Here is a 20,520-nt window from a genome sequence, read left to right on the forward strand (position 1 = left end):
CAGAATAGGCTGTGATCCTTTCATCCGCTTCACTTTTTGATGAGATTGTGCAGAAAGCTTTGGCCTGGTACAATGATTCTGTCTGGCTAGTGCAGCATTCACACACGTCTTAAACTGCTTTCCCCGGCAGAAAGAAATCAATTTAAGGTCCCACTTGGGAATTCACTGTTTCCTCTCTGTAGACCAGGTTCAAGGCAGGTGTCTCATTCTGGCTGAAATGAAGCAGAAATCCTTAGAGAAGCACGTCTCAAAGTCCTATTTGCTTTTAGCTGATTAAAAGATACAAACATACAGCCCACAACTGGTGTGCCATTTTTAAAAGGATTCCTTTATTCCTTGGTTAATAAGAAATTCATTCATAGTATAGTTTATCTTTTCAAGAAATAAACCAAAGTGGTTCCATTAAAGATATCTAACCAATCAGAATTATAAATTAAGTAATTTCCTTCCCCCCGTACTCCCCACCGTTACCCACCACCCCCCCCCCGCCCCCGCCACACACACACACACGTTAGTGCAATCCCTGGGTTATTACTCCAAAGACCATTCTGACCTACATAGTTCTTGGGCCATTTCTCCTTCTTGATGAGATAAAAAAGGAAGTGAAAGCAGTTTAGGAATTTTCCTATCAGGAGAAGCTCCTGCTTGGAAAAAGTCTGTTTTCAGGGGCAAATCTCATCAGCCTAAAGATCTAAACTCCTTGGCTCTGAAACTGCAGGTTCTGAACCGGGCTGGCAGAGACGTTGGTTTGCTGCCCTCTACAGGCTGCACTCTGAACTTCAATTGGAGAAGGGATGAATCCTTAGGGATCTGAAAAGCAATAAAACAAATTCATGCCAAAATAAGCCAAGAGTAGGGTAGGGGAAATGGTTGGGAACATCAGCCTACCATTCAAAAACCTACAGCTTTTAAGACACATAAATATGGCAACTATATAATAGGATAGAATAAAACACCATGATTCAATATGTGTAAAAACAGCTTTAGTTATACCAGCATGTTAAACTTTGGTCATCTCAGTGGTGGGATTATGGGTAATTTGTGTTCTTTTTACTTTTCTGCATCATCTAAACTTACAAAGTAGTACTAAGAAACTAGTTAAAAGGTGCTTGTGCCAAGGGAACTTCTTGGGTGCTAGGAATGTTCTGTTCCTTGATCCAGATGCTGTAGGAGTGTAGGTCTTCATCAAGCTGGCCACTTATGTGTGCACTTCTCTGTACATATAGTTCAATTAAACAGTTTTTGCATTTTTTAAAGATTTTATTTACTTATTTTTAGAGAGAAGGGAAGGGGGAGAGAGGGAGAGAAACATCAATGTGTGGTTACCTCTTGTGCACCCCCACTGGGGACCTGGCCTGCTATCCAGGCATGTGCCTTGACTGGGAATCGAACTGGCAACCCTTTGGTTTGCAGCCTGCTACTCAATTCACTGAGCCACACCAGCCATGGCATAGTTAAAACAGTTTTTAAAAGGGGGCTGTTATAGGAACTCTCATTCATTGTTGGTAGGAATGCAGATGGTACAGCCACTTTGGAAGACAGTTTGACAGTTTCTTACAAAATGAAACATACTTTTATCATATGATCCAATGGTCTTACTGCTTGGTATTCACCCAAATGAGCTGAAAATTTATGTCCACACAAAAACCTGCACACGGGTGTTTATAGCAGCTTTATTTATAATTGACAAAACTTGGAAGCAGCTAAAAGGTTCCCCAGGAGGTGAATGACAAATACTGTGTTAGTGTACAAGGCAAGTGGTATATGGGAACTCTTCATTTCCTGCTTAATTCTGTGAACTTAAAACTGCTCTAAAAAGTCGTCTTTATTTTTTTTTTAAGATTTTATTTATTTATTTTTAGAGAGGGAAGGGAGAGAGAGAGAGAGAGAGAGAGAAACATCAATGTGCGGTTGCTGGGGGTTATGGCCTGCAACCCAGGCATGTACCCTGGCTGGGAATCGAACCTGGGACACTTTGGTTCCCAGCCCGCTCTCCATCCACTGAGCTACGCCAGCCAGGAAAAGTCGTCTTTAAAAAAGTGGTGGCATTCTACTAGAAATATACTAAAAACAAACTTTACACATTAAATGAATGAACTGTATGATATGTGAGTTTTGTTCCAACAAAGCTGTCTACATAAAGTAGATACAAAGTACTCACATGTGCTACCATGTGGATAGACCTTGAGAACATTAAGTGGAGCCAGACACAAAAGGCTACATACATACTCTAAGAAATGTCTAGAACAGAGAGGTTAGTTGTCGCCAGGAAGTCAGGGGCAATGGGGGATGGAAAATGACTGCTAATGGGTACAAGGTTTCTTTTTGGGATGGTGAAAATGTTCTGAAATTAGGTAGTGGTAATTCATGTACAACTTCATTAGTATACTAAAAACAATTCATTGTATACATTTAAAGGGTGACATTTATTACATCTCAATAAAGCTGTTATTTTTTAAGAATGGAAAAAAGTTACAGCGGATTTTGGAAAATAGCTATGTGCCTGGAATTTAGGCTTCCAAACAATATAGCTTAATGTACATTAAAAAATAAATTAAGGCCCTGCCTGGTGTGGCTTAGTGGATTGAGTGCCAGCCTGAGGACCAAAAGGTCACCAGTTCAATTCCAAGTCAGGACACATGCCTGGGTTGCAGGCCAGGTCCCCAGTTGGGGGCACACAAGAGGCAACCACACATAGATGCTTCTCTTCCACTTCTCCCTCCCTTCCCCTCTCTCTAAAACTAAATAAATAAAATCTTAAAAAAATAAATTAATTAAGAATGGCCACACATTAAGAAGCCTAGAACCTCGTACACTTTGTCAGTGCTTGCAGACGAAGGGGAACTGGAATCTTGATATCCGAGAAGGGATTTACCTTCAGCAGCAGGATGCGGGTGCAAGTCCCAGCGTCTGGCTCAGGAGCGTCAGGCTGTGGTCAGTGTGGGTCTATTAGAGGCAGCAGCTCCCCACAACGAGAATCCAGCTTCAGACACGCCAGGTGATCCGACCTAGTGGGCCCAATGTTCAGTATTGCAATTGGTAACTTCTTCTCCTGGGCGGTGAGGATAAACCTGTAACCAGAGTACACCTGTACAAGGAGAAGGCACAGGTAAGAGATCTGTAGACGCAGGAAGGGATGAACCTGACAGGGAGCCTGGGAGAGGCTGGCCAAGGGGACGGTAGCTGCCCTGACCGAGTCAGATACCTGCAAGGATGATCCCACCACCAAGAGGGAGTCGGCTTCTTGGACACGCCTGTGCACAAAGTCGACCATGTCGCGGTTCACTGCGTCCCCGAAGAAAACGACATCTGGTTTCAGGCGGCCGCCACACCGAGCGCAGGACGGCACCTGAAAGCTCCGCACCTGCTCCTCTGTGAGGAAGACGTCGCCATCAGGAGCCAGGCCGTGGGCCTCGGCGCTCCAGGTGGGGTTCAGGGCTGCAAAGCGCGCCTGCAGCACCCCACGCGGAGTCTGCTCGCCACAATCCAGGCAGAGGACCCTGAAACCAGAGAGGAGGCCCACTGAGCGGTCTGCCCTGGGGAGGCACGTGGCTGCCGAAGACGGTTCACGCCCAGCCCCTCAGAGCACCCCCATCCTGGCTCCCTCTTCCCGTCACCCGGGTTTAGGGATAGCTCCTCACGACCTCTTCAGCTACCGCCGTTTCTCACCTTCCTGTTCCAACCTCCTAGAACAGGTGCATCTGTTTCCTAACGAAACAACCCCTGCTTCGCCTTCTGCCAGCTCGTTTTTATCCTTAGCACGACAGCCACCTCCGTCCCAGATGATTTCCTTAGTGCCCCAACCAGCCTTTCCCCCCGTGCTCTGCTGTCCTCGTCTGCTGTGTGGCCTTCCGGCACCATCCTTTCTCTAAAATCACTGTCTCCCCTTAGTGCCCGTGACACGGTGTCTTCTTGTCACCTCTCTAATCACCAGAGCGTGGGCTCTGTGAGGGCAGGAACTCGGAGTCCCGCCCTCTTTTGGCAAGCCCACTGCTCGTGACCACTGTCCCGTGCCCACCCCTCGAACACTGCCCACGGAAGAGCTGTTGTTTGAGAGCAAGAACCGAAGGCGGTCCGGTGGGTTCCTCCTGCTACTCAGTCCTCCAGCGTCTTTTCCTTCTAAGCTCCCAGCAGCTCTGTTTGCACCGCCTCAGTGCTTCCGTGCTCACGGTTCCCTCCTCTAAGTGCGCTCCGCTGCTGCCCGCCCTCCCAAGCTGGAGTTCAACTCCAAATCTTTTTTTTTTTCTTTTCAGATTTAAGAGAAACGTCCACGTGAGAGAGAAACATCGATCGTCGATTGGTTGCCTCTTGTAAGTGCAGGACCTGGGACCAAACGCCCAACCCAGGCGTGGGCCCCAACCAGAATGGAACCAGTGACCTTTCACGCTTCCAGGGACGGTGCCTAATCCACTGAGCCACACAGGTCAGGGCCGGTTCCAGAGCTCCTCACCTGACCTGTCAGGTTCACCTTCTGTCTCCAGCCACCTGCGCAGCCCCGCCCCCAGCTTCTCTGTCACCATCATTTCTCCGGTTACTTGGGCTGAAACCCTTGGGGAAGACTTGTTATCCCCTTTTCTGCATTTCCTCTATCTAGTCAGCCATCAGATTACGTTGATTTTTTTAAAATTTAAAAGACCCCCTCTGCAATGATAAGCAGTTGAACCTGCTTTGAAATATTTAAGCAGAGATGGAGAGAAAGGATAAGTAGCTATGTAAAATCTTTGAATCTGAGTAGTGGTGTATGGGAGTTCATTACAGTGCTCTCGTTACTTTTGTGGATGTTTGAAATGGGAAAGATTGGGGGGGGCTTTTTAAATGGACCCCTGGCTGTCATTAGTTCTGTCTGTTCCCTGCTGTCCTCCTTAGTCTGGGTCCTTCAGGCTGACCCTGAGCCCCTCTTTCTAACCCCGTGTCATCTTCCTCAAGTGTTATTTTTATCATGCCGCTTCCTCGCTCAGAAACCACTAATGCCCTCCTTGGGTCTCGCAGCAGACCCAAATTGCACCGCCGGATTTTCAGATGCACCCGTGAGCTGGGCGTAGCCTTCCCAGACATCCGATTTCATACTGGTCTCCGGACTAGTCTCTTCTGGGCCGTAAAGAGTTCTTTCATTTGGAAAGCTCTTTTTCCCCTCCTTTGCCTGGTCCCAGCTGAGCCGGGGCCAAGCTTTACCTTACCCATAAAAGCTCCCAATTTCTCCAGTCTTTACTAAATCTGGTTCTCTGAACTCATAAAGCATGTCTATCAAGGACCACCCCGTTTAACAATCGTGTGTGGAGTTGTTTGTCGTTAAACATGTTATTTTTGGGTCTCCCTCAAGCAGATTACAAAGTTCTCAAATATAAAGGAGACCAAGTTTTATACTCGGGTTATGATCCCTCCACGCCAAGTTGCACACCACAGGTAGTAGGCACCCAATAAATATTTTACAGTTCGCAGGAGGACTTTGGGGGCTTAAAGATAAAGAAGCGGTCTCCGGCTAGCTACGAATTCCTGCCAGGGCTCCACGTGTTCCTTCCAGCACGTTTACGGGGCTCCGAGTGCCCACTGCACTGTGTTCTGCTTGTCTGCGCACCAGAGACGCAGTTTGTAGCGTTTGCGGTGGGACCTCTGCTCCTAGTCCCCTCAGAACCGCTAGAGGCCGCTGCCCACAGTCCTCTCTTAAGCAACTTCCTGTGGCAGGGAAGCAGCGTTTGGAGGAGCAGAGTCAGTGTTAGGGAGCTAATTCCCCAAGATTGATCCCTGACCAGTGAGGGATGGGAGACGGTGGACAGACACCCCAGCATCCGGGTGGTTCAGTGGGAATTCCGAAGCATGCTGTAGGGAGTCAGAGGGCCCCTCACTGGATTGAGCTCCAGCTGCCCCACGCAGTAACCCATTCATGATTGTACCTTTCTGGGCTTTCCCTCCTTCCCCATTCGCTCACTGAGTTGGCTGAGATCAACTCCACATTTAACAGCTTGCTCCCAGACCCTTCTCTCAAGGTCTAATGGCAACAGGGATCAAGACAGCCAAGGTCCCTCCCTGCCTTACGGAGCCCACACTGCCGCACTCACACCGTTTAGACCTTCCTGCACCTGTGCATGCATCCGTGGAGCTCTGTCAGGCGCCGGCTCCCCGCCTTGGTGTGCAAGGCGTCCACGTTCTGGGTCACCAACCAGTACAGCTTTCCACGTCTCTCCCAGTTGCTCAAGGCCCAGTGCGCGGGGTTAGGCTGATGAGAGGAGAACTGCGGCCAGCCCACAAAGTTCCTCGCCCAGTAGCGCTGGCGCACTGCAGCGCTCCGCACAAAATCCCGGTGCTGGATGGGCCTCCGGTCCGTGCGGGCATAAAGTCCCACCTTTTCGGACCTGTAGTCTGGGATCCCTGACTCGGTGGAGATTCCTGCCCCGGTCATCACCAGGACTTTCTTGGAAAGCGTGACGAAGCGTTGTAACTCTTGAAGCTTCTCAGCGTCCACAGGAGGACTCGGGGGCACGAATAACCCAATGCGGCCACGTGCGCACCGTTGGCTGAGGTTCACCTTCCAGCAGCCGTTCGCGGCCCTGAAAGTCAACCCAAAGTTCATCCTCATTCTAGAGAGAAAGAAACCTCATGTGAAAAGTCTATTTGTTTGTTTATTCATAATTGACATACAATGCACTAGTTTTAGATGTTCATTCATGTGTCATTTACATGCAACACACTAGTTTCAGGTGCACAACATAATGAATCTGTTTGTATATGTTGTACAATGATCACCACAGTGCGTCTAGGTACATCCGTCACCACACATGGTTACAGGAATTAATGTTTTTCTTGTAACGAAGAATTTTAAGATCTGTTCTCTTAGCAACTTTCAAATATGCAATACAGTACTGTTCACTGTAGCCGCCATGCAGTACATCATATCCCCATGACTTATTTATTTCATAACTAGAATTCTATGCCTTTTGACCACTTTTATGCATCCCACCACCCCCTGGCCTTTGGCAACCACTAGTCTGTTCTCTGCATCTGTGAGCTTGCGGGGGGGGTTGTTTTTTAGAAACTGGGTTGTCTTTTTTTTTCAGTTTCTTAAGTTGTTTTAAAAACTTTTTTAAGCCCTGGCTGGCATAGCTCAGTGGATTGAGCGCGGGCTGCAAACTACAGTGTCACAGGTTCGATTCCCAGTCAGGGTACATGCCTGAGTTGCAGGCCATGACCCCCAGCAACCACACATTGATGTTTCTCTCTCTCTCTATCTCCCTCCCTTCCCTCTCTAAAAATAAATAAATAAAATCTTTAAAAAAAACTTTTTTAAAAGCAAAAGTACGCTGGCCAATGTAGTTCGGTGGATTGAGTGTGGGCCTGTGAACCAAAGTGTCCCATGTTCAATTCCCAGTTAGGGCATGTGCTTGGGTTGCAGGCCAGGTTCCTGGTACGAGCCCACAAGAGGCAACCACACATTGATGTTTCTCTTCCTCTCCTCCCTCCCTTCCCCTCTCTTTAAAAATAAATAAATAAAATATTTTTAAAAACCCAAAGATAATCATCAATTGATGAACAGATAAAATGTCTGTCTACGCAGTGGAATATTATTCAGCTATAAAAATGAATGAAGTTCTGATATATGGTACAGTATGGAGAAACATTGAAGACATTTTGCTAGACGTAAGAAGCCCATCACAAAAGGACAAAATCATGATTCCACTTATATAAAAATGTCCAGAATTGGCAAATCCATATTGACAGAAAGTAGATTAGTAGTTACCAGGAGCTGGAGGAAAGGAGACTGTATCAGAACTTCACTTTTATAGCTGAAAACAAAGGTAGGAACTGGGCACTGAGTATCAACATTACAAAAGAGCGAACCAGAATGATGAGACTCATGGAAGGGCACACCACCACCCACGATGTGACGCTGGCAGAAAAAATAAAATTGAACTTGGCTCTGATGAAGTCTCTAGACCTTAGATGATACCATTTATCAATCAGCAAAGTCCAGACTATGGGAAATGCTACAGGACAGACAAATCAGTTTCTTCCAGTGAATACACTGCAAGTGTTGGAGATACAGAGACACAAAGGGGGGCATCGTGTAGATTAGAAAACTGTAATCGTACAATCTTGGGCCTTGTTTGAGTCCTGAGCCAAACTTTTAAAATATGACAGTTATGAGACAATTGGAAAATTAAATATTAACTGGATGTTTGGTATTAAGAAATTGCTATTAATGCCCTGGCTGGCGTAGCTCAGTGGATTGAGCGCGGGCTGGGAACTAAAGTGTCCCAGGTTCGATTCCCAGCCAGGGTACATTCCTGGGTTGCAGGCCATAACCCCCAGCAACCGCACATTGATGTTTCTCTCTCTCCCTCTCTCTCTCTCTCTCCCCCTTCCCTCTCTAAAAAAAATAATAAATAAAATCTTTAAAAAAAAGATTTTATTTTCAGAGGGGAAGGGAGGGGGAAAGATAAAGAGAGAAATATCAATGTGTGGTTGCCTCTCACGTGGCCACCACTGGAGACCTAGCCCTCAACTCAGACATGTGCCCTGACTGGGAATCAAACTGGCGACCCCTCGGTTTGCAGCCCGCACTTAACCCACTGAGCTGTGCCAGCTAGGGCTTATTAATTTTTTAATGTAAGAGGAATAGTATTCTTCTGTCAGAGGAATATATTTATACAAGTATTTTAGTCAATACTATCCCTTGGGGAACTCTGTGTTCCATAAACCTACATCCCACTTTATATATTAGAATTGTCTTATTTCTTCATAAGCTAAGGGAAGCATGTTTGAGTTCTGGTATACCAGGTGTTGATGAAGTTGTTGCTCAGACTGTTTCGGCTTTTTATTTTACTAGCATATTATAGCGCACGCACACTTTTCTTTATTCTCATATTTTAGTTTACCCTCAAACTGCTACTTGCACACAGCAAAGAACAGTGAGACCCCGGCAAGACGTTTTACCCCTGTGTGTCTGCTTTCTAGCTGTAAAAACAAGGCTTTGGTCTTACGTGATAGAATGCAGAAATTCTGTAGCGACACACACCGCCCCCGTAAACATTATCTTACGCTTGCATTTCCAGATCTAGGTTCAGGAGCCCGATTTCTCCTCCACATTCCACGGCAACATGTGAACAGCTAAACAAATACAGAGTCCTAATTCCTGAGACCAAAGGGCTTGGGAAACCCCTCTGAAAACAAGCTCTCTTAGAAGAATGGCTCTCTCCCAGATCCCACCAAAGGGCAAAAGGGAGGAGTGGAATACCTTACAAGAACTCCACAACTTCTGGAAACCGGCAGCCCTCACAGAGCACACTTACCTTCCACAGCGTAGGGGACACCAACCCGACAGTTGGGACTGACTGGCTAGATTTGCATTTTGGGAAATGTAGTTTACAAAGCTTAACTAATGCAAGAAAAACTACAAGTCCCACAATTCTCCAGGTTTCACCATTGTGCCCTTTTGTCAGCTTTTCCAGGTCAGAGGTTTTGAACCTGGATCGGCCTCCGAGGTGCGCTGCTCTTATCTTACCTAAGCCTTTAGTACCTCGTCTTCTCTGAGAAGTATTTGGAGATCGTCACCCTGATGTCCTGAGGGTAAAATCGTACACTAAACCGCTCTAGGGAGTTCATTCTCTCTCAAAATAGAAGCCTTAATAATGGTTTTAGATTTGATTCACTCTCAAGTTCAGTGTTAGTGATCCTTTCCACTCACCGTGACAGAATCAAGTTCCCACCTTGCTGTGGGTTGTCAAGAAGTACATTCCCAACTACCAAAAAAAAACTGATGTTTTTACATATTAATGAACAAATAAAGCCAAATCCAATATACAGGAACAAACGTGTTTACCTACTTGACTTCTCCAATGCTGTTTTCTATCTTGCATTTTTATTACCGCTAAAGTAACCAACACTACGCCTGGTTTTCACTCCCAGAGATAGATTTAATGGATCTGGGGAAGCGCCTGGGCATCAAGTGGGTTTACAAACTTACTAGCTGTTTCCAACGTGTAGCCTGTGAGAACCGCTGCTCTGTGGCCTCACCTAAACGAGACGTGGGTCAGTTTGTAAGTGTTTTAGAACATAATCAAAGGGCAGCTAGCAGAGGCCTTGAAGACCACCTTGGGAACCCCTTCCCCCAGTTTGTGAAGAGCTGAAGCCCAGAGGAGCTGCACGAAGGCTGGAGTCGGGCGGGGGTCTGACTCCTGGTCCTCTCGTGAAAGGTACGGAGGTCAATATCGGCAAAGTAACTCGGCTTAGTCGTCTGGGAGCAGCGTCTTCAGCGACAGCTCACACAGGTCCCTGAAGCTGGGAGAACCACCTGGCATGACGGCCTTTTGTGCCTTCTGTAGCCTGTCCCCGCTGGCCGCAAGGACGGGCCAAAACGTAGACTGGAAACTTCCACTGAGTCAAAGCAGTTGGCATCCGGAACGTTTCCTGTGCGCGTGGGTACTTGATGAACACCACGGCATGCCCCAAAGTGACATTCCTCCCCCCCCAGCTGAATTTTAGTATGAAAGATTTTAACTCCAGCCGAATTTTATTATGAAAAATTACAAACTCACATTATTTTTTTTCAGTTCTCCAAGTGAAATGAGCATCGTTAATAGAAACTGGCTAGGAATACACAACCATTGTGCTTTTAGGCCCCAAAGAATCTCATGTTCTGTAAGAAGTTAGCCGAGTTTTCCATCTTTCTCACAGTGCGGGAGGGGCGGGGGGGGGCAGTCTCCTGCAGAGGAGGAAGTCATCCAGGACAGCTGGCGAAACACACAATTTCCCTTGGTAGCCACTGACAGGATGCAGTGAGCTACCCAATCAGGACATTCTTAAGGGCTAAGTTCTTTGCATACCCCTAGTCTTTTCATTTCCCACAACTCCACCACATCAGGAATTAATGGCTAAGTCCTTGTTTATATCAAAAAAATTAATTTAGCCCTGGCTGGGTAGCTCAGTTAGAGTGTCGTCCCTGTGTGCCGAGGACACGGGCTCCGTCTGTGGTCAGTGCACATATGATGAATGCATCAAGAAGTGGAACAACAAATCGATGTCTCTCTCTCTGTCTCTCCCTTCCCCTCTCTCTCTCCTCCCCCACCCCCCACTCATCCCTCCCTCCCGCTCTCTCTCTCTCTCTCTCTCTCTAAGATCAATCTATCAATTTTTTTAAATTTATATAAGCCCTAGCTGGGTGGCTCAGTTGGTGGGAGCGTGGTCCTACACACCAGAAGTTTGTGGATTTACTCCCGGGTCAGGGCACACACCTGGGTTGTGGGTTCCATGGGAAGCATAAAGGAGGCAACCTCGATGTTTCTCTCTCACATGCATGTCCCCCCCACTTCCTCTCTCTCTAAAGTCAATGAACATATCCTCAGGTGAGAAATAAAATTTTTTTAAAAGTAAATTAATCTTCCCTGGCTGGTGTGGCTCAGTGGATTGAGCACTGGCCTGTAAACTGAAAGGTTGCAGGTTCAATTCCTAGTCAGGGCAGATGCCTGGGTTGAGGGCGGGGTCCCCAGGTAGGGGCGTGTGAGAAAGAACCAACCAATTGATGTATCTCTTGCACATTGTTGTTTCTCTCCCTCTCTTTCTCCCTCCTTTCCCCTCTCTCTAAAAAATAAAATATTTTTTATAAAAAGTAAGTTAATCTAAATTAAGTAGATTGTTAGTATTTTTTTTCCCTGCTGTTTTTTTGTACTTAACAGCTGGGGAAAAAAATAAACTGCACATCAGCATCACAAAGGCCTTTTGAAGATGTTCATTTTTGCATCTAGATGCCAACTACATGAATATTCATTCACTGAGCAATACTTTAAATATTTCATGTTGGAAATTTTTCTTTGTTTAAAAATCGTTTATTGATTAGGGAGAGAAAGAAAAACATCAGTTTGTTGTTCCATTTATTCACTGGTTGATTCTTTTTTTAATTTTTAAAAATTTATTGATTTGAGAGAGAGAGAGAGACAGACATTGATTTGTTGTTCCTCTTATTCATGCATTCATTGGTTGATTCTTGTGCCCGAGAGAGAGACAGACATTGATTTGTTGTTCCTCTTATTCATGCATTCATTGGTTGATTCTTGTGCCCTGACAAGAAATTGAACCCATGACCTTGGCATGTTTGGGCAGTGCTCTAACCAGGTTAGCTACCCAGCCAGGGCCATGTTTGAAGTGTTTTTATAAAAAAATGTTCAGGAGAATGTTGCTTTCTCTGAGTCTACTATTTGCATCTTAATGAGTAGCAAAAACCAAAAGTATTTTGGAGAATATAGTTCAGGGATGAAACAAATCCGTATAGTGGTTTCTAACAGCTGTCCTCTTGCAGGGGCAAAACAGGCCGTGAGAGGGAGAGTTACTTCAGACTTCATGCACTGTGAACATTTCTGTGGAAACAGCTTCTTTCTTTCAGCCTCTCTCCTCTAAATGAAGAAGTTCACAGAAAACTCTTTTGTATTAAACACAGAATTAGTACATGATCCAGAAGCTCCACTTCTAGGTGTACACAAAAAAGAATTGAAAACGAGGGCTCACACTGGTACTTGTATGCTGGTGTGCACGGGGCATTGTTCACAGTAGCCAAAGGCAGAAGCAGTGCGTGTCCATTGTAGAACCAACAGCTTACAAAGCTCCATACAGCTGGGTATTAGTCACAGAAAGGAATGAAATTCCGAGATATACTGCAACACGGATGGACTTTAAAAACATTAGGTTATGAGCCCTGGCTGGTGTGGCTCAGTGGATTGAGCACTGGCCTGTGAATGAAAGGGTCACCAGTTCGATACCTAGTCAGGGCACATGCCTGGGTTGCAGGATAGGTCCCTGGTGGGAGGCCTGTGAGAGGCAACCACACACTGATGTTTCTCTCCCTCTCTGCCTCCCTTCCCCTCTGTCTAAAATTAAATAAAATCATAAAAAAACCCAACCATTATGTTATGAAACAAGCCAGAAACAAAAGGTCAAATATTGGATACTTATATGAGATACTTAGAATCAAATTCATTGAGACGGAAAGTAGAATAGAGGTTGCCAGGGCCTGGGGACCTGGAGAGTTAATGTTTAATGGGCAGAGTTTCAGTTTGGGATGATGAAAAATTTCTGGAGATATAAAGCACTAATGGTTGCAAACAATGTAAATGTATTTGGTGCTATTGAACCGCACAGTTAAAAATGATTAAAATGGTAAATTTTATGTTATGTATATTTTACCATAATAAAAACAATTTATTTTGGAGAGGCTAGTTACATTGTGAATTGGGAGTCAAGTGAACAATACATTGACATTGAACACATGTCTCATCTGGTCCAATTCATATTCTGCATTAGGTTATTAGCATGCTCCCTCCCATAATGCTTTGCTTCATTCTCCACCAAAATATAGTTAAGTGAAATAAAGCAAGAACCCTTCAGAAACAGCTTATATGATTTCTGAGAAATCGGACATGGTTGTGTAATTTTCATCCAAACAATAATGGAAGGTTTTTCCATGAGACTTAAACTCGCTTTTTTGAAATAGGAATATTGCTTATTCGGGATGATGCATAGGAGGAAAATTCACTAGCTTTGCGCAGTGGCAGTATCGTAGCCAATGAGGTTTATCCGAGGCGCGATTATTGCTAATTGAAAACTTTTCCCAATACCCCGCCGTGACGACTTGAAATATAGTCGGCACTGGCAATTTTTGACGGTCTCTACGGAGACTGAATAATTTGGTTAAAAAGAAAAAGAAGGTGACTTTAGGTTCCGTGTTTCACTAATGCTCAGAATTTCATTTTCGTTTTTTTGTAGTTGACTATTACAATGTGTTGTTGCATGTTTCAGTTGTCCGTTTTGTTTTGTTTTTCTCCCCGAAATACTCGGTCTGTGAAAAGTGGCTCGTTACTTTGTTCCTTTTGTGCTCGTTGCATTTTTCTTTCTCTCGGTCACGCTAGCATTCAGATTTAGCTTCTCCGGAAATACTCCCTCTAGTTCTTGGCGTTCTTCTCCAACTCACTTGCCTTCGCAGATCTCTCGCCACTATTTCTCATTCAAGATTCAAGTCAATATGGTTATCTCTGTGACGTTACGGTGATTTGCATAAAATTCCCCAGCATCCCCAGCGAATGTGCTCTCTTTTTCCAAAATCTCAACGTTTTCCTCGAGATGGTCCTACAACAACAAGCCTCCCATGTAAACAGGCCCTAAATATAACTGCTTGCCCGGGAACGCGTTAAATTTACGAAGTCGCTAGCAGTTGCTCACCCTCAGTGTAAAAGCCATTTTCATCCGTCGGGGAATGTGGTCCATGGTGGCAGCCTCCAGCTTTGCGCAGTGGCAGTATCGTAGCCAATGAGGTTTATCCGAGGCGCGATTATTGCTAATTGAAAACTTTTCCCAATACCCCGCCGTGACGACTTGAAATATAGTCGGCACTGGCAATTTTTGACAGTCTCTACGGAGACTGAACCTTAAATGTGTCAAAGAGAGTTTGTGAAGAATACACTGCTTCATTTTGTATATTTCCTTTATTATTTTGTTTAGTTTCGGAATAGGATATTTTTTCTCCTCGTTGTCTTGGTTGTTTTGTGTTTTCTTTATTAGTGTTTGGTTTTTGTGGACTTTGCAAGATTTGGGGGGTGTTGGTTTTTCTTTTTCAGGGTTGTGTTCTGGCAGTGCAGCCTGAAACCTTCCACTGTACAGAGCGTCCAGTTGGTTGTCATAGTTTCATATAGCCTTTACCCGGAAACAGCAAACGGCTGCGTTCACCTCCATCCCCATTGCACAGGTAGGTGTTCTCTTCTAGAGAGGGGTCTCAGATTTGCAGATATTGGGGAGAATCTGAAAGCATCTCATCCAAATGCTTCCTTTTAAAAAGACCAAGAGGGAAACCGGATGCAGTTACACTTGCTCAGGCCCCATTGTGGAACTGGATTTCCTCAACACTGACTGTCTCTAGTCTTGTCCTGTTAGGAAGGTCAAGGGTGTCCCTACATGGAAGCCCTCAGGAGTCCAACCTCTGGGCATGACAGATGTAGCTGGACTTGCTTAGGCCACCACCCATCAAACACTCCTCTGGCTCTTAAGGAAAGGATGTGGTCACTAAAGTGTCCAGCATCCATTGGCTCAAAGTGGCACTGGGTTCCAGGGACCTCATGGTGTTGAGACAGACGTCAAATAAGTGAACACATATATAAACTATTAGGAAGTTACAGATTATTTCAAGTGCTCTGAAGAAAAGCAGGGAGCTGTGATGAAGCCATCCAGAAGACCTGCCAAGTCCTAAGAGCAGCAACTATCGACCACTTACTCCTGTGTGCTGGATCCCACGCGAAGTGCTCAGTGTACTTCATTTTATTTAGTCCTCACAGAAACCCTTCTTCCCATTAGAAACACAGACACCACATACACAAGTCTATTGAGTATACTTAATGTTCCATACACTGCACATACTCAAAGCATACAGTCCAAAGCTTTGAAACAGAAACAACCATAAAACCATTACTGCAAGCCAGATAGTGAACACATCCACCACTCCCAAAAGTTTCCTGTTTTTGTTTGTTTTGTAATCCATTTGTCTCTCCCCAGTCCGCACCTCACTTCGGTCACTGTACATTAGTTTGCATTTTCTAGAGTTTTGTACAAATAGGATCATAGGTGCTTTTTCGAGTCTGACTTTTTTCACTAAACATAATGTCCTGGAGATCCATCCAGGTCATTGCATGTATCAAGAGTTCATTCTTTTTTCCTGCTGAGTAGTATTCTGTTAGGGACGGGGAAACTTTCCCCATTAATTCTTCCAGCTGGTTGAATAATTCAAATGACATACAGAAGACTGACTGGAGAAAATCAAATTTTAATGCATATGCACCAGAAATTCACACTCACCCGAACCTACACAATTCCATTGTGCAGAAGTTCCAGAGTTTGTTCAGCCATTCACCCACTGAAGGACATTGGCATTGTTTCCAGCATTTTGCCATCCCAATAAAGCTAAGAACATTCCTGTACACATTTTTGTGTAAGCGTAAGTTTTTAAGTCCCTGGGCTGTATGATAAATCACATGTTGAGTTTTGTTTAAAAAATACCTGATTAGCCCCGGCTGGTGTGGCTCAGTGGATTGAGTGCTGGCCTGTGAACCAAAGGGTTGCTGGTTCAGTTCCCAGTCCGGGTACATGCCTGGGTTGCGGGTCAGGTCCCCAGTTGGGGGCACACAAGAGGCAATGACACATTGATATTTCTTTCACTCTCTCCCTCCCTTCCCCCTCTGTCTAAAAATAAATAAAATCTCTCTTTAAAAAACGTCAGATTATTTTCCAGACCAGCTGTACCATTTTACATTTCATCTGTAGTCGTTTATAACTAATTTTCAACCTTGTTCATCTTATGGCATACATAAACTAATTAGTAAAATTCCATGGCATTCCAAAAATTATATTTCTTGCCAATCTAACCAAAAAAATGGTATAATTTTGTATAATTTTGATTCATTCACACCCGTTGGCTATTGTGTTAACATCCCTTCTTCTCCGGAACCCAGGGTAGGTTTTCGGGGATCAGGGCCTGTGTTCAGGACGTAGGGTCCCAGGAAGTCAAGAAGTGTCCCCCGATAAGCCAATGTGTCAGAACCCAGCAAATGTGTGGATGGAGTGAGTCACTGATAACTGTTCAAAGGAGCATCCTGGAGACTCGACGAGAGTTTCGGGTGTGTGCAGCCCAGAGGCTGAAGTTTCAAGGAGCTATAAATACCCTTCACAGTGGGATCCGAAAATGCACTGCAACTGTTTCTTTCCACTTCAGCTGCTAATCTGGTTGCCAAAAGAGGCCTGAGAAAGTAGAAGAGGGCTTCCTCTCAAGGCAACTTCTGTGTGGGTGATGGCCTGGCAAACACTGACCCGGTGGTTTCTGCAGGTGGGGTTTTTCTTAGAATTCATAACAGCAAGTAACTAAAATAATGACTCGTTGGTAAGCAAACACAATAAAGGATGAAAAAAAAACATCGAAAAGATGAACAAATAGCTTAAGAAAAGCAAAACAATAAAAAAAAAACAGGTAAAAGTTAGGGAACATATACCTGTGATATTTTGTTCTCGGCTCTGCTGGAGTCTCCCGTTTGGCTGGGTAGTTTGAGTCCCAATTTTTTTTTCAATGGAAGTGAAATTCACATAACATAAAATTAACCATTGCAAAGTGGGTTCATGCAATTTTTACATAGTATCATAGGCTGTTTCACAATCTAGTTTTTTTTTTCTGTGTACAAAATTATCGGTTGTTCGTATATAAAACCTGAACATTGCATGTATGAAGCAGTGATAAATCCCCTTGTTGTATTCCCATTTCCACAGCTAAAGGAGATAGTTGCAGAGAGGGAAATTTGCCATGCCCTCTTCCAACCATGTTGTCTGACAAGGTCCGAACGTGGAAAGAGGGAATTCAAGGAATCCATCTTCCTGGAAGAGAGCGTGGCATACAAAGGGGGGCGGTAATTTTCCTGGGGATTGCTCTTAAAATAATTTCCTTGCTAATATTAATCATGGTCTTACTTTGTACCCTGATTCCTATAAGAACAGGCCATGAGGAGAAAAAGGCTAGAAGTGAGTCAACGATTAACTTTGAGGGAAATTCTGAAGGGACAACTAGTTCTCCCCAGACTATTGAATCCTGCCCAAATTGTTTAAACAAGGTGTTTATAAACCTGAATAAGAAATTATCCCCAATTGTTCTCATAAAAGAATTCATGAATCAGTTACAACAGGCTGAATTATTGGCGGACTTTCCCACGCCTGTTCCTTACCCATAGATACAAAGAGTATTTCAAGAAAACAGGAAAAGACTATATAGACCCCTACCCACAGCTTAGGGATACCCCTGGGTGGCATATTGGATTAATGGCAAATTATGGTATCCCCCAAGAGGAACTAATAGTCTCCAGAGGGTTCCAGATCCCTCATTGCCTTGTACAGAATCATATACTGAGGATGGCATTAGAATGGTCAATAAGGATGGAGTCCAAGTGCCTTATAATAGTCTACATTTCATGGAAAGGCTAGCTCAAAGCAGACCTCCCTGGTGTTTATTAACTAAGGAACAAAAAAGGTTTAGTGTGGCTGGATTTTCTGTTTATCTCTCCTTACATGTTTGTTTTGGTGATCAAAAGGTGGATTGTTAGACATCTGTATTTCAGGTTTATTGATTTGCATAATTCCAATAAAGTTGTACAAAATAATTTCTTGACCAGAGAACAAAATCCCCTCTAATGAAATAGCCCCTGAATGTCTAAAAGTTGTTGGAGTAACAGCCTCACCTTTACCTTGAATAGGAGTATACATCAAGTAGAATTAGACAGGCAAAGAAATAAGAAAAGCTGGTTAGCTATTACAAACTAAGCATGTAGAAACAGTTACCAGGGAGTCAGAGTCCATGGTGCATAGAGAAACATTTTAGACAGAAAAGGTAAATAGCTAAGTTAGACATCACAAAGGCCTTATAATAAATTCCCTATAACCTCTACTCAATCTAGTGTATCCTTTTGCCCCATGACAAATTCTGAGAACTTTAATAAACAATAAGACATTCACATTCTGTACGTACAGCTATTTCTAATTGTCTGATTTATGGCTCTCCTGGTCAAAACAATCTTTGTTTAATATAACTGAATCTACGGAAACGTTCGTACTTTTCCTGGTTACCTTTGTATTAATTTTTTTTCTGCTTCACCTAACCGCAAATGTTAATCACTACCAAAAATGAAAGTATAAAAACCTGCTTGTACTTGCAATAAACGGAACAAAGCATCACGGCCCTTTGAGTCGTGTTGTCGTCTGTCTCCCATCGCCGACGCCTTACCCACCTTTCAGGAACCCTTGGACCCAGCTGTGGCCAGACCTCGGCAGAAATTATTCCTTCAAATTGTTCTATTTGTCAGTGTAAGAAACGTCCAAACTGGTAGAGAATTTTCATGAGGGTTTAGTTGAGCCAAACCAATGACATAGGCCGGCGAGCGAGATCCCAAACGCTCCCGGGAATGAGTTTTGCAGCTTCTTTCTATGCTTTTGAGATTAAGGAGGAAAGTAAGGAAAATTACATGGTGGTGAGAGGAAGCAGTGTGGGGATGGGAAATTCAGGATAACTGAGATTATGTGCTCTCTTGAGGGACTGAAGGGGGGAATTTCAAAGGTGAGTTAACCTAGATGCGCAGAAACGATGGCCAGGGCTTGCTGAAAACCATTTCCTGGAGAAGTTCTAGGCCCGGGGCGTGACTGCACGCCAGGACCCGCCCAGTTAGGAATCCATGACCAGATCGCTGTGCGGGGTGACTTTCCACAGAACCCTTTTCTTGCTCCACTTATTCACGTGTCAACAGAATTATAAAACAGCCTTGGGGTGAACTCTCCATACAGTTCTACTGCTTTATTTTTGTTTCTGCCAAACAGCATACCGTGGACGTGTTTTCCGCGCCAGCACACAGCTCCCCTCGTCCCTTACAGCTGTAGCCCACCTCAGTTAACCACTCCCCTGGGGATGAACATTGGGTGGCTTTCCGGTTGTGAGCAATGCTGTGATAGACACCCTTGGGTGTGCATCTCTGCTGATCCACGGGATCTCTCTAGGGGAATTTTGCCTATGGGTGGGGTCGTTCTAGGGGAACTGTCTGCAGGTGAGGTTGCCTGCACAAAGGCCATGCGTACTTTGCATTTTAAGAGGTGCCTCCCCGCCACCCCCCCCCCCCGCCACCTCGCTTTGCAGCACGTATACTGAAACTGGAACGATGCAGAGAAGATTAGCCCCGATGACACGCACATTGGCCAAGTGTTCCATATTTTTTGAGAACAGGCAGATGGTGACCAGGGAGGGGCTGGGTGACCGAGGTAAAGGAGTACAAACTGGTGGTTACAGAATGGTCACGGGGACGGAAAGTGCAGCACAGGGAATACAGCTAATAAGAGTGTAATAACTATGCATGGTGCCGGGGGGGGGGGTGCCGGGGGTTTCCGGTTGTTACTGGAAATATCAGGGGGAAGACTTTATGTAAAGTGCGTGATTGTCTAACCACTGTACGGTACACCCGAAACAAACACAGAATAACGTTGTGTCAGCTGTGATTGCGCAATAAAAATAAACGAGGTGCCCTCGTGTTGGCCGCCGGCTGTAGCACCGTATCCGCCCGCAAAGCCACACAGGAGAGCATGTGGGGAATGTCCTGTGTCTCTGTCTGGACACGCTCTGCAGTTTTCACAGGACTCTCCGGGGTGAGGGGGTGGGAGGGAGGAGGGGGAACTCATACCCAGTTCTAACCCTTGTTTGTTCTCCAGCTCCTTCCCAGGCAGACAGCAGGGACGAGGGGCTGGGCTGGGGGAGGGAGTCCTGGCCCTCTCCCCTCCTCCGTGTAAGGAAACGTCCCTGTAAACATCAGCCCCGGGGGAGTGGGGCCCTCACCCAGCACTCCCACCCTGTGACCTGATCCAGCCTGCGCCCCAAGGACAACTTCAGCAGGCCAGGGGCCCGCCAGCCCCAGTCTTCTCGGTGTTTAAGTCACTGCAGGATGTCTGCAAGAATCACTCAGGGTAGAACTACCCCGTGCCCAC

The 20,520-nt window shown here is 45.1% G+C and overlaps 1 protein-coding gene and 2 non-coding genes across 4 annotated transcripts; 2 read left to right on the forward strand and 1 right to left on the reverse strand.

Annotated features, from left to right (window-relative positions):
- Window positions 1-503: 503 nt before the first annotated feature.
- SIRT4 (sirtuin 4) lies at window positions 504-9,321 on the reverse strand. 2 transcript variants are annotated; one of them, XM_045843555.1, is made up of 5 exons: window positions 9,285-9,321; window positions 6,078-6,575; window positions 3,206-3,500; window positions 2,876-3,088; window positions 504-810 (listed from the first exon to the last, which is right to left on the reverse strand). In XM_045843555.1, the coding sequence occupies exons 2-4, from the start codon at window positions 6,572-6,574 to the stop codon at window positions 2,936-2,938; spliced, it is 945 nt and encodes a 314-aa protein (XP_045699511.1). In that variant the 5' UTR covers window position 6,575; window positions 9,285-9,321; the 3' UTR covers window positions 504-810; window positions 2,876-2,935. The 2 variants fall into 2 exon arrangements, with proteins under 2 accessions (XP_045699511.1, XP_045699512.1); XM_045843556.1 differs by lacking the exon at window positions 9,285-9,321 and adding an exon at window positions 9,230-9,261.
- A 4,196-nt stretch (window positions 9,322-13,517) lies between these two features.
- Window positions 13,518-13,658, forward strand: LOC123823798. Its single transcript, XR_006786596.1, has one exon. It is a non-coding gene; the product is annotated as a U4 spliceosomal RNA (small nuclear RNA).
- Window positions 13,659-14,257: 599 nt separating this feature from the next.
- Window positions 14,258-14,398, forward strand: LOC123823794. Its single transcript, XR_006786595.1, has one exon. It is a non-coding gene; the product is annotated as a U4 spliceosomal RNA (small nuclear RNA).
- Window positions 14,399-20,520: the final 6,122 nt, after the last annotated feature.

The sequence above is a fragment of the Phyllostomus hastatus genome, unplaced genomic scaffold (assembly GCF_019186645.2).
Source record: "Phyllostomus hastatus isolate PE091 unplaced genomic scaffold, TTU_PhHast_1.1 phas_contig_1162, whole genome shotgun sequence".
In the NCBI taxonomy this organism is placed as follows: domain Eukaryota; kingdom Metazoa; phylum Chordata; class Mammalia; order Chiroptera; family Phyllostomidae; genus Phyllostomus; species Phyllostomus hastatus.

Coding starts and splice junctions, on each gene's coding strand:
- SIRT4 (XM_045843555.1), bottom strand. CDS start 6,574: ATGAGGATGAACTTTGGGTTGACTTTCAGGGCCGCGAACGGCTGCTGG. Junction 3,501..6,077: donor CTCCACGGATGCATGCACAG/GTGCAGGAAGGT, acceptor CTCTGGTTTCAG/GGTCCTCTGCCTGGATTGTG. Junction 3,089..3,205: donor TGGTGGGATCATCCTTGCAG/GTATCTGACTCG, acceptor CTCCTTGTACAG/GTGTACTCTGGTTACAGGTT.